This window comes from Pipistrellus kuhlii, unplaced genomic scaffold (genome assembly GCF_014108245.1).
Source record: "Pipistrellus kuhlii isolate mPipKuh1 unplaced genomic scaffold, mPipKuh1.p scaffold_m20_p_7, whole genome shotgun sequence".
Lineage (NCBI taxonomy): Eukaryota > Metazoa > Chordata > Mammalia > Chiroptera > Vespertilionidae > Pipistrellus > Pipistrellus kuhlii.
In genome coordinates this window covers 27,862,371-27,875,743 of record NW_023425573.1, presented here as the reverse complement: position 1 = coordinate 27,875,743, position 13,373 = coordinate 27,862,371, and the positions used below count along the sequence as shown (strand labels likewise).

At 51.9% G+C, this 13,373-nt stretch overlaps 1 protein-coding gene across 11 annotated transcripts in view; it reads right to left on the bottom strand.

Annotated features, from left to right (window-relative positions):
* The window catches only part of AGAP1 (ArfGAP with GTPase domain, ankyrin repeat and PH domain 1), a 396,133-nt gene that overhangs the window by 189,950 nt on the left and 192,810 nt on the right, over positions 1 to 13,373 (bottom strand). For all 11 annotated transcript variants that reach the window (XM_036420716.2, XM_036420719.2, XM_036420717.2 and 8 more), the window contains 2 exons: positions 5,835 to 5,962; positions 3,837 to 3,992 (listed from right to left, as the gene is read on the bottom strand). In XM_036420716.2, coding sequence (XP_036276609.1) covers positions 3,837 to 3,992; positions 5,835 to 5,962 — 284 coding nt within the window. The remainder of the gene's footprint in view (positions 1 to 3,836; positions 3,993 to 5,834; positions 5,963 to 13,373) is intronic.

Below are 13,373 nucleotides of genomic sequence, written 5' to 3'. Positions count from 1 at the left end.
ACGTAAGTGACACCGCTGTTACAACGCTCGAAGAGAGGCAAAGCAATGCCATGTACAATGACAGACACAGTCAAGTGAGAGGAAAGCATGCGTACAGACAGCAAACACCAAGTTCAAGGCGGGCTGCTCCCTGGACAGCGAAGCGGGAATGCACGCAGGGCGGGGGCTGCCACTTTCACGGCCTATTTACTTCTCGAAGCCGCAGCTGGCCATGGAGGAACACACAGCACGGTGAGTGTGTGTGTGTGTGTGTGTGTGTGTGTGTGTGTGTGTGAGTGTGAGTGAGTGTGTGTGTGTGTGCGTGCACCTTCCATTCCTACATGCCTCAACATACTCGCTAATAAAACGTCTCACCCACACACACATCAGGGCTACTTTGTTACCCTAACTGTACTAAGATCCCCTAACACAGAACCAGGAATTGAATGGCTGTAGCTTTTTTGACCTTCCTTTTCTCAAAACAATAATTAAAAAAAAAAAAATTAAGCAAAGTAATATATGATTTAGTTTTTGATTAGTAAAGTACAATTCCGACCACAAATGAAAGACACAATCTCCTACCACAGCGAAGGTTTTTAGTTTCTGCTATTTTGTAAAAAGGGCATGTGATTAATTTTCATTTTAAAATGGTGCATCTTTGCAAACAGAAACATGGAGCTCAGCGTGATGCATGACAGGTCCGCGCCGTCAAATTTATAAGCACGGTGTCTGTGGAATGATGTCTGCACCCCTCCATCCCCTCGGCCTCTTCCCAACGCTCCAATAAAGGTGGACAACGTCCCTTCGAGGGAACTGCCCTCTCGGCCTGCAGGGCTTTTTTCGAAGAGTGTTCAGCATATGGCACATCCGTTCTACTACACACTGTCATGTAAACACTTTTTTTTGTGTGGCCAATTTAGGCCAATAATTACCAACAATTACCGAGGAAGAAGAGTCTCTGAGATTTCACATGTTTATGAACAGGTGTAAATTGGTAACAATGAGTTTAGTGGCTTAACTGCTGCAGTTTCAGAACAATTTGCCTCCTTTTCATTCCCTGGATGACACTGACATCTAGTGGAGTTAGGATTTCTAAGCTCTTCAACTTAAAGATACGGACACATCGCTGTCACCATCACCATCATCGCCATCGCTCTGTCCAACGTCAAACCTGGGATTCCAGCTGCTTCCTTAAGTGCCACGAGGCAAAGCCATTGCCGCTCCTCTCTGACCCCGGCTCCTGTGCCTGGGAACCACGCTGTGCGGCTTGGTCTTGTATCTGATGGTTACAAGCAAACGGCTGGGGTCCAGTGTTTAGCAAGGAAGGGAACAGCGATGACGAAGCACAGCTTCAGGGTCAGACCTCTGCAGAATCAGACTTCCCCTGTGACCTAATGACGGGACACTTCCCACCAAGGTGAGCGGGCGTTTTCATGAGCTCTGGTGCCTGGGGCACCTGGCCCGTCCAGGGTGCCCGTGTGCAGGGCCCACATGTGTGTAGCGTGTCATGGACTCTTCCCGAGCTCCCCGCTCCCTTTGCCCCTGATTCTCTCTAAACCACTTTCTGTCGAATGTGGTCTTTCAGACTCTGCAGACCCCGGCACCAGCAGGCTCTGCCGACAGCACAGGGTAAGGAAATACTCATTTATTGAGACACTATCATTAATTTTTCATTCCTGGCGTTACTATTATCTTCCTGCCCCCAGGTTTCCTCCTCTGTCAGTTCCCGTGTGGGCAGGGTCAGGGATACCATGTTCGGGCACATTCCAGGGCCAGGCACGGGGCTGCTGGAGCTCTCCTTACACAGCCTGGTTTTCAAAGATCCTGCCTGGCTCCTCCTCCTCCTGAGAACAGACACTAAAGCCAGCAGCCAGGAAACGCAGCCCCTGGACACTCTCCTGAGCTGGAGGACGGTCTCTCCTCCAGCCCTGCCCTCAGGGGAGGCAGGAGAGCAGCAGACGCTCTGGTCCACGCCCAAAGCCCACCCTCTCCGCATCTTCAGCAAGTGAGGCTCCTCCAGTCCACGGAGCCCTGAGCGAGGCACAGCCTGTCCGTACGGTGGCTCCTTCTCAGCCCCAAGTCCTCGACCTGGCGTTGGCAGTGCTGCGGGTGCTCGACAGAGCTGGCAGGGCTGCCCGAAGCTCACAGTGAAACCGCTCACTCATGCACTCACAGTGACACGTGTCAGTCACCTGTTTTTTGCCGACACCTAGCCACCCCCCTCGTCTGTCCCACAACCACCTCTGCTTTCCACTCTCAGAAGTCACTTCATGATGTCAGTGCCATGAGAAAAAAAAGTCAAAGCAATGCCTGAAGTTTCTGCATCTTCCCAGCAAACCCACACCCACAACTACTGCTGCTTCCCACTCAGAGAGGTCAAGTAACCTGCCCAAGGTCAAACAGCTGGCATCAGAGCCCACTCTGCCTGGTCCCCTATGTCTCTCCGCAGCAGCGTCTATCAGAACTCACATGGCACAGGGCACAGCAAAGAAAAGGTGTGTGCTGTTCCCACGGGACAGTGGGCAGTAACCACTGTCCAGTGGGAAAAGCACTGCCCACATGGGCAGGGAGGATGGGTAACACACAATGCCGCCTCCACACAGGCCCACAGGCCCCAGCCACCCCAGCAGAGTCCTCCTTTAGCTCAAGACCAGGAACCCTGCAAGTTGGACTTCTCTGCACCCAAGCCACCAGACACCAATCAAAGGAGGTCAGACCATTCAGTGGGGCACCGTTGACACCGGAGCCGGCTGGCCCCTTGGCTGTGGGCGGCCTGCAGGGTGGAGGCCGATTGGCCGAATTCTGGTCGCCACCACACCTGTGAGCAGCTGCCTGCAGCATGGAACCCTGTCCCAGCCCTGTCCCATGCAGTGACAACTCAAAATTTCCCCAGGAATTCCCCACGTCCCGGGAGCAAAGCCGCCGGCTGGGGAGCAGGGGGGTAAGCACATGTCATGCATGCACAGACCAGCCCGGGGCGCAAGGGCCTCCTCCGGCCCCGGGACCGGCCCACAGAGCCGACGGATGGGTGCCGTCGCTGGGTGTGTGGAGGGACAGGGAGGAGTGCTTCTGCAGTTTGGGGTCCTTGCACCCCGTCCACCCCAGGAGCTCCTGAAAGCTACACCAGCACGGAGTCCACCTTCCGAAGCCTCAGCGCCTGAGCTGAGCTAGTTTTCAAAGGCTCCACAAGGACCTGCACAAAGGCCCAGGTGGACAGCCTCATGGCCATCGGCCTCCACCCCAGGAATTCCCAACGTCCTCGGGCACGCAGGCCAAGGAGGGGTCTGCGGGCTGGGGTGGCTTTTCTATGTCACCGGCGAGGCCAGTACTGTCATCTCTTATCCCAACTTGACCAGTCTCTAGCTAGAGACCAGGAGAGTCACAGGATCACAGGTAATCTTTACACAAACCCCCCTTTTCTTTTTTTAAATATTCTTATTGATTTTAGAGAGACGGAAAGGGAGGGGAGGGAGGAAGGATGGAGAAGGAGAGAAGGAGAGAGGCGGGGGGGGGGGGGGGGGGGGCAGACCTCAATGTGAGAGAGAACACTATCTTCTGTTCACGCCCTGAGCTGACCAGGGACTGAACCTATAACCCTGCGGTGTCCAGGATAACACTCCAACCGAAGAAGCCACACCAGCCAGGGCCCGAGCTCACCTTTCGTTCTGACACATGGATCACCTGCACACCAAGAAATTCCCATTTTGCTCAATATCTAAATCTGTGCATCCCATAATTTTCCCAGACTTCCTGGGAAATCAATGTTAGACTCAGTGGTTTAGTTTGGATTCCACAGACGTCACGGAGCCACCCGGTGGGTAGACACCACTAATGGGAATCTCTGACACCGCACTCACGGTGAAAAGGTTGGAGCGGCGCTTGGACTGCTTCCGGACGGGCGTCGGGGTGTTGGCAGTGGGAGGGACATCGATCCGCAGCTCCTTCTGGCTGGTGCTGGGCGTCGACGGGACGGAGGAGGAGTAGTCGCTCAAACTCCCGCCTCCGTTACTCGTCTGCAACGATTCAAAATCAAGGTTTGGTTAAGGACACGCTCCAGAGACCGAACGCCCCATCCTGGGCAGGGTCCTCACAAACAAGTCAGCGGGTCACCCCGCAGACACCCGTGCCAGGCTGGGGACGCCGTGTCGGCATCGGGCACAGGCAGTTTCCTTTGGGAACACACACACCATGCCATGGAGTCCTTTGTCTAAGAAGTGACAAGAAAAACAGGCCTCTATCACTTAATTTTTAAAAATCTGAAAGGGGCAGAGACCGGTTTGGCTCAATGGATAGAGCGTCAGCCTGCAGACTGAAAGGTCCCGGGTTCGATTCCAGTCAAGGGCAAGTACCTTGGTTGCGGGCACATCCCCAGTAGGGGGTGTGCAAGAGGCAGTTGATCGATGATTCTCTCTCATTGATGTTTCTAACTCTCTATCCTTCTCTCTTCCTCTGTGAAAAATCAATAAAACATATTAAAAAAATAAATAAAATAAAATAAATAAAAATCTGAAAGGAAAATGTCATCACTTTCTCTTCCTGTTGAAAAGGAAGGCACTGGTGGAACTCCGTGGGGTCTGTGGTTCCTTCACTGCTCTAAGCTCCACACAGGAAGCAACATTTTGCCCACCACTCACAGTTTGAAGATGACATCATGAAAATGTGACACCTTTTGGGAGACACTTCAAGATCCATAGAAAAACTAAAAGTTCCTACAGTGGAGGAGCGAACATTCGCGACAGAACTGCTATAGGCCTGACTGCAGAAGTGGCCTCTTCCTGTCTCCCCAGGAAGCTGGAAGCCTTCTCGCTGCACCCTCTGACAGGCGCCACGTGCCTAACCTGTCCAGGAAACACCCATCAAAACCGTGAGCGCCGGAAAAACAAGCCACGCTCTCTTAAGGGGTTTTGGTTAGGTTCTTCCTCGTGACAATTATTTCATTTACTTCTGAGTGAATAATTGAGAAATGCTGTGAGGGGAAGATCGTTTCCGGGGCCTCAGGGCTGGGGTCATTGTCACGGAGGTCTGCTACCCAATCTGGGCGCACAGGAGACCACTGCAGGCAGGCGAGGCGGCAGGAAGGCCAACATAGGGTCATTAAGAAAATGTTTTAATGGATTGATTTGAGAGAGAGAAGGGGGAGGGAGGGAGGGAGGGAGGGAGAGAGAGAGAGAGAGAGAGTGTGTGTGTGAGAGAGAGAAACATTGATTGGTTGTTCCACTTACTTATTCATTGGTTAATTCTTGTATGTGTCCTGACCAGGGATTGAACATGCAACCTTGGCGTACTGGGACAATGCTCTAGCCCACTGGTCTGCAAACTCATTAGTCAACAGAGCCAAATATCAACAGTACAACAATTGAAATTTCTTTTGAGAGCCAAATTTTTTAAACTTAAACTTCTTCTAACGCCACCTCTTCAAAACAGACTCGCCCAGGCCGTGGTATTTTGTGGAAGAGCCACACTCAAGGGGCCAAAGAGCCGCATGTGGCTCACGAGCCACAGTTTGCATACCACGGCTCTAGTCTAACCAACTGACCTACCCGACCAGGGCCAACACGGTAATTTAAATCAACAGCCAAGACAGCAAGGACAGCGAGCACAGCGCCCCCTCTCTGGGCCAGCTCACCTCAGCACGCTGGCCGTGGAGGGAAATGCTCAAGATCACTTCCCATAGAAACCGCGTGGCCACAGCAGTTTCCGAGGGAAAAGCTAAGCCAGTTACTAACTTGCTGCTATTCAGAAAGTTGAAAAGAAGCAGGAAATCCACCTTGCGGCTGGTGGACGACCCCGGGACAGACACGATCTCCGTGGCTCAGGCGAGCCTCCGGGTCCGACCTCCCGTGCGCCCCACGTACCTGGCTGATGTGCACGGCGGACACCTGCGCGGAGCAGACGGAGGAGTGGCTCGGGGAGTTGGGGAGCGACTTGCAGGGCCCTATGGACAGTTGCTGCTTCTTCCTCGTGGCGACAATCTTCTGGGCAACTAGTGGGCGGGGAGATGAAAGAAGTCCACGTGAGGCTGGTTCCCAAAGGCAGAGAGGGCGGCGGGGGCCGGAGCAATTCTGGGTTGTTAGGTGGGTGACCGCCATGGACCCGACACTCCCCGGAGCCGCCTCCTTACCCCACACCCCAGCTGAGCGTGGTCCTGAGCACAAGTTCCCACAACGGAAGGGGCATGGGGCCGTGCCCAGGAATCTTTCCAGGGAGAGCTGCCCCTGGACGGTGCCTTCCCTATGTCTTTCCTTCCTGTTGCTTAAAAAGCACACGTTGGCTGTGGGCCTTGGGGGTCCCTTAGGGACAAAAGCCAGGCATGTAGTGTGTGAGGCAGGAGGAGCCCTGCATGGACCACCTCAGACACCTTGAGTGTAAAACAGGAAGAGACACTCCCATCTTGTCTAAAGTATTCTAATAATTGGGTTCCGCCCCCACCCTCAGTTACTTGCGGCAAAAATAACCCTACGGAAGACAGAACAATGTAACCAAATCTTGAAAAATAAAAAATCTGCTTTTTTTTCTTTTTTTCTTTTTTTTCTTTGCATAGCCCAAAGAATCACTCATCTCTGCAAGCTGCCTCACGGAATTATATTCAAGGACATGTAATTATATCAAAGACCTCTTTTTATTTAAATATATGGCTACACACATCGGAAGTTTATCTTAATCAATACGAATCTAAATTCAACCAGCCATAACTTGTCCTGGCAAATAGGCTCGCTGATAAAGCATATTGGATTTAATTGGAAAGGAAGTCAACGATTAGGAAGCTCTTCCTACACCCATAGGTGTCACTGCAGGAGAATAACTACGGCTTTTATTTGAATGGATGTGTGTCTTTGGGGACGCGCTGTAATTAAGTTCAATGATATTCAATCCTTGTGTTTGCCCAGAGAGCTGCTCTTTTTTTTTTTTTTTGCGGACACCCACGCAAAGGAGCTCATCACTGCCCCCAGCAAGAGGTTACGGCACAGGAGGGAGCGCACAGCGTCCGCAGGCCATTTCTTCTCCACGTGAACACAATTGTAATAAGGAACCGGTGTGTCCGGGGCTTATGGCCTCCATGTAAATGAATGATGGCATAAATATGATGAAGTGAAAACGCAATATGTGAAAAATGGCTCCCAGAGATGAGAGCCAGCCTCATTAGGTACAGCCCACCTCCAATAGGCCTCTTATCATCCTGAAAGGATGATATCAATTAATTTATCTTCCCGTAGAGTATTGATCATAACCTTCATCAGCTAATCATGTTTAAATTACAGAGGTGCAGTGCGGCACTCTGTCATTTCAAAACCATCGATGTATTGATCTGAGGTCTTTGAAGACGTGTATTAGAGGATTTTATAAATCATTATGTGGACTCAAAAATAAAAATTTAAGACCAGATTCCAACAGCTGCAACACATGTGTCGTGCCCGTGAACCCACATCCCAGAGACCAGGAGTAAATTAAGTTAAAATCGTGACTGTTTGGGGGGATTTCCCATTTGCGTCTTTTTGGAGGAGGGAGGAGAGCAAAAGGGGGTTTCTGATTATCAACTCGAATGCATTTTATTTTACTGCAGCCTCAGAGCCACTCGGCAGCTGGAGGGCCGGAGTGACTTTGATCTGAAAGCTCATTAAAAAGCACGCAGGTCAGAATTCCCAGGGCTGGACGTCCAGAGAGCTCTGCAGACACTTCCTGTAAACGTTTTCCTCACAGAGAGATCGGAGAAGCTTTCTAAGGTAGGTCAAATGAATGTCCCATCCTTCCTCCGTGGAGGCCAGCAACAGCAAGTTCACCAGCCACGAGAACGTTTTTACCTGAGAGACCCCGTCGAACACCGACAGGGTGGTACAGAGCCGAGCCGGAGGGGTGAGTGTTAAAATCCTGTCCATTTATTTATTGTTCTGCCACTGGTAGCATTTTTGGTAATACTTTTGGTAAATTCACGCTCATCACTTGTAGCATTTTTTTAGCTTGACTCACATTTGTCCTTTTTTCCCATATTGTTATGTCCATACCCAAATGGAAGAAATAAAATTATTTACAAGTATGTTGTTCTAAAATAGACTGTTTCAAAACTACAGGTTAGCCACAAAAGTAGAGAAAACTCAACGGAGGGCAATACAAGTTTTAGACGTAAGAAGGAAGAAGACGAGTAAAAGGCCCTAGCCAATGTGGCTCAGTGGTTTGGGCCTCATCCCGTGCACCAGCAGGCTGCCAGTCCAATTCGCTGCCACGGCACATACCTGGGCTGTGGGCCTGATGCCGGTAGGGGGCATGCAGGAGGCAGAAGATAAATGTGTCTCTCGCATGTCAATGTTTCTCTCCCTCTCCCTTCTCTTTCTCTAAAAGTCAATAAAAAAATTAAAAGAAAAGAAGAGGACTAGTAAGAGGAAAAGGAGAGAATGAAGCAGCTGTTGTGTAAGGCTTGGCACCTTCTCCACAGTGAGGACGAAAATCTATGGGATCCCCACGAGCTGCCTGCAGGCTCTACAACCTGAAGAGACCACGGCCCATCCCTCAAATGATCTTGCAAAAGTCAGGGTGAATCACCAAACATGAGATGAGATGGTCTGTGTGAGTCTGTGAGCCCCTCCCCCAAAACTGAAGCTAAGGAAAGGGAACTCCTGTCGCCTGGGTCGGGGGTGGGGCGGGGGCATTGTTCGATTATAACTAGAATCATTAACTATTGATACTCATATTCAGAACATTTAAACGTTAATAGACTTAAAACATAATATTACCCCAGATTATACTAACTGGGCCATTTTTATAACCTCTGAGTTTTGTCTCCATTGGGTCATTCAACAAATGAGGACGTTACATATTTTATAGAAACACTAGAGGCCCGGTGCATAAAGCACAGGTGGGGTCAGGCCGGCCCACCCCGATGGGGGCTGATCAGGGCCGGGCCAGCCAGGGGGAGGGGCTGTGGGAGGTTGGCTACAGGCCTCACCCCCTATCTGGGCCTATCAGGGCCAGGCTGGCCCAACTGGGGAGGGAGGTGCCAAGAGAGGTCAGCCAGCCCCACCCACGATTGGGGGGGGGCTATTGGGGACAGGGCTGTCCAGCCCTGCCTACAATTAGGGTGGGGGTGGGGGTCTATTCAGGTGGGGGATGGGTGGGGAGAGGGGCCGCAGAAGGTTTTGGGACTCTGGGTTTCCTTCTCTCACCCTGTTTGGTCTCAATGGGCCGGTTGGCCACCACAGTGTGCATCATAGCCACCAGTTGTTCTGGTTGTTCCAGCGATCCAGTCGCTTGGCTTTTATACACATAGATGTGTGGATGAGTGAACCAAACAGAACACAAGCACGGGGATTTCTTAGGAGAAGAGGAAACCCTTACCTCTGAGAAGTGATGTCTCCTTGATTCTGGTGACCCATGTCCCTAACAGTCAGTCGCCAGGGGAGCGAAGCAGCTTCGGTGTCAGCAGCATCCACTGCAAACGTTCTCGGTTTTGCTGACGCCAGCCAACTTCTCAAACCCCCTGGCGTTTTCACACCGATGCTCACTGCTGTTTCAGGTCACTTCCTCCCACCATTCTGAATTTGATTTAGGTAATCCATAATGGATACCCTTAATGAGTCCCTCCAATTGTATCTATATACACTGTAAAAGCTTTAAACCCAAGCAAGGAGATCACCAGTGCCCGAAGGGAGAGTGTGGGGGCTGGCAAGGGCCCCTGCTTGACCTGGGTCATGAATTTGAGACCATTTTTAAAGCCAATCCCTTACGTATACCCTCATGTATGTATTTCCATCCTTCAATTTAAATGTAAGCAACAAGAAAAGTGAGTTAGACATTTACTATCTCCACAAATTTTAAATTTTCCATCAGATAGATGACAAATGGCACCCTTTAATTAGTGGTAAAACTGAGACTCAGCTCCCAAATCAGACCTCATTAAACCCTGGCGTGGTGCCCAGCGCCTGCTTCCGCTTTGCTTTTCCCATCGTTCCCACGAAGAGGGAAAGAACAGGCCCGGCTGCACTAGGAAGCAGGCCCGCTGCTCACGATCCCGCACACAGTACCCCGGCCTCTCCCTCCTTTACACCTGACGCGGAGCCAGTCCACAGATGCAAACAACAAGGCAGAGGGGACCACAGCAGAGCAGGGGCTCTGTCAGGCAGACTGTGTCACTGCCTTGGGGCCAGGAGACACCCTATTTCCCTGTCAGCATCCCCACCGAGATCCTAGCACGTCCAGGACAGGGACCATGTGTCCCTTTGCTCTGACCTTGGCTCTGACCTCTCACTCTCTAAGTCTAAGTGATCCTTCAATTTTACTTGGGGAACAGATAGAAGAGGCCCAGGAGGAGCTCAGCCAAGGCCGGTTAAACTTTATTTTCACAATCTTCCTTCCTTGAAAGCAGCTGGACTGTCCCCGGCGTCCCTCCCACTCTCCTGGCCTCCTCAGCCCGGTCACTGGTGATGGCTGGGAGGCGGCATCTTACTTGATCTCTGGGCAGCAGTGGGTGTCGCTGCAGGTACCCTCCTGTCCTGCCTCCCTCCCGACATTCCTGTTTCCTCCCCCGCCTGCTGCACCCCCTCCTTCCCTGGCTCTGCCACATGGGGACTCTGGGTTTCCCTGCCTCACCCTGTTCGGTTTCCATGCCCTCCCCCGCAGCCTCTCCACCTCGAGGCCCACGGCTGCACGTCCACATAACAGCCTGGGCTTCCTGCATTCCAGAACCACGTCTCCGGGCACCACTCACAGCTCCTGGGCAGAAGGGAGGGAGACGAGATGTATCCACATCCACAGGGCCCTGCCCGAGCCTCCTCTTGGCCACCAGACCTGCTCCTCCACATTCCCCAGCCACTGGCCAGCCCTGCCCCTCACACACTCAGGAGGAGATATGACGGATGGTAGATTCTACCACCAGAATCTCTCTCAAGTTCATCGTCACTGCCATTGCCTCCACCCAAGACCTCATCTTCCCATGCTGATTACCAAAAGCAGTCCCCTCCACAGCCGCCCGAAGGGATACGCTGCAGGTGACCTCTGATAAGGCCAATTGTCCTGCTTATAGTCAAACAGCTCCCCATCCCGCAGACACCCTGAACCTCCTCACACAAGGGGCGCCCATGGTTGTGAGGTGAGTGCTCCGCCTTCCACACCGTGGGAAGCCCATGACCCTGACACTCCTGCCCCATCACAGGTCCTCCTGCAAACGGGAGGGGTGGCACGCCCAGCCAGCGTGGGAGGAGCAGCCTATCCCTTCCCAGTGCCCAAAGCTGGGAGACAGTGTGGGCTCCTCGTGGCCTGTGACCTGACGGACAGTCTGTGGGACCCGGTTTCCAGTACAGGAAGCCCAGGCAAGCTTCGTCTTCCAGGGCCTTTTACCAATTCATTAGTAATGATGGCATCATTCTGGGGCCCACGTCTCTCGTCTCATTTCTTGACTTGTTCAGAACCCCACGATGGCCAAGGAGGCCTCAAACCCCACGCCCCCCACATTCCCAGCCCACAGCCTGCATACAACCAGACAGAAGCTCCACAGCTGCCACGGCCACTTCCACCTCCCCGTGGCCATGTCCTCACAGAGCCCCCATCTCCGCACCACCGCCCTGGGAGCCTTCCTCTCCTCCCATCCAGCTGCTCCACGGAGGCCCCAAACCCCAAACACCCACAGGTGCGAATGTGGCCAGCTCTGCACCTCACCTGTACCTGGGCTAGGTGCAGCTGTGTGTGCATGGACATGTATTAAGGCACACATGCATGTAGTCTATACATATGTGTGCACACACATCACACACACACACACGGAGAGGGGTATGTTGATGAAGGGATGCAGCTCCAGTCCTCGCCCTTAATCCTCAAGATCTGGTACAGAAACTGCTCAGTAAACCACTCGTCCTGTGACCACTCCCACGAGATTCTGCCTCCTGCTCTGGACCAGGGCAGGTCGCCTTGTGCATGGCACCAGCTGGCACCCACACCACCCAAAACTAAGCCCAAATCAAGCTTTTTAATTTCATTAATGATCATGGCATTTTTGGCATAGTCCAATAAATGTTAGTGAGTTTACCGTAATCAGCAAAACATCCTCTGTGGATTAAGTGATAGACTCGAATTAATCAATTCACAAGGACTTCCGCAGGGCCACCTGTGAGCGGAAAAGGTAGGGGAGGAGGCAGGAAAAGAGGGGCACAACCTGGTCTCTAATCTCAGCAGCTTCCACTCCAGGAGCAAAATCCTCACCCCTCCATCAGGAGCTCCCCTTCTCCAGGGATGGGCCCAGGAGGAGTCCCTTTGTCCTGCACCCCCCGTTCTTCACTCATCATTTACTCAGCTCCCCCACCCCACCTTCTCCCCGTGCAGGTCCCCAGGGCCCCAAACAGGCCAGTGTCTTCCCCCCCCCCCCCACCTCCCCGGTCCACTGGAGATTTAAGTGATCAAGTAGCTTTGTGATCATCTCCTTCTAAACATTCTACACAGTTCTGTCCTTTTCAACATCAACTTCTGTCCCATGAGCTTCGCAGCGTCTTTGGGACGTGGCAGGGCTCTCCATGAATCCCAAGGACCCTCGGGCTGTGCTGGAGGCAGATGCCTTGAGGAGGAGGGGTGGGGAGGGGGGCCTAGCTGAGGGTGGTCCGGGGAGAAGCACGCAGACTTGAAGAGCCACAATTAGATGCGAAGTGGATACGATGTAAAAGAAGCCAATGTGAGGGAAAGGATGATTCTTCAGCTACTGAGATCGGCTGTAGGCAGCACCAAGGCCAGTCTGGGTGGGGGTGGGGAGATTCATAGTTTTGAGTAGTAAGCAATGCTAGACAGAAACTTAAGTATGAATGATAAATCTAACAAAGATATTTTTAACGTTTATAATAGACACACTTGCGAAAACCAACTGGCTTGAGCCTCCAACTTTGCTCCACAGAAACTTTACTCCATTTGAGGACATCAGGTGCGCCCGGTCCCCCTCCGCTGGAGCCAGCACCCAGAGGCAGCGGGTCCTGCACAACCCACCGGGCCCTCCCTCAGAACCAGGGCGGGCCGAGAGGAGAACACCCATAAATAATGAAACCACCAGGGACTGTAAATCTTCCGGCAACAAATAAAAGATCCCCTGACGTCTCAACTCAGTTTTAAATTACAGCTGAGTGATCATTAAACTATCTTATTAATTAAGAAGAAATTAATTACCAAATTATCTATGTAGTTCTGAATTTGTGACTTAGGAGTGAAAAGAAATGTGAAGTGGATTTTTTCTCAAAGTTAATGAATGTTAAAGGGTATGTTCTGTATGGTGGTGATCCATCTCCTAGGTTTATTTCCATATCGTCTATGTTTCAAGTACAGAGGCTGTGCCCAAACACCAACAAAATGAAAACTGTGTGTGTGTGTGTGTGGTGTGTGTTGTTTGATGCTTTATGAAATTAATGAACCACTGGGACCCACTCTCGGGGACT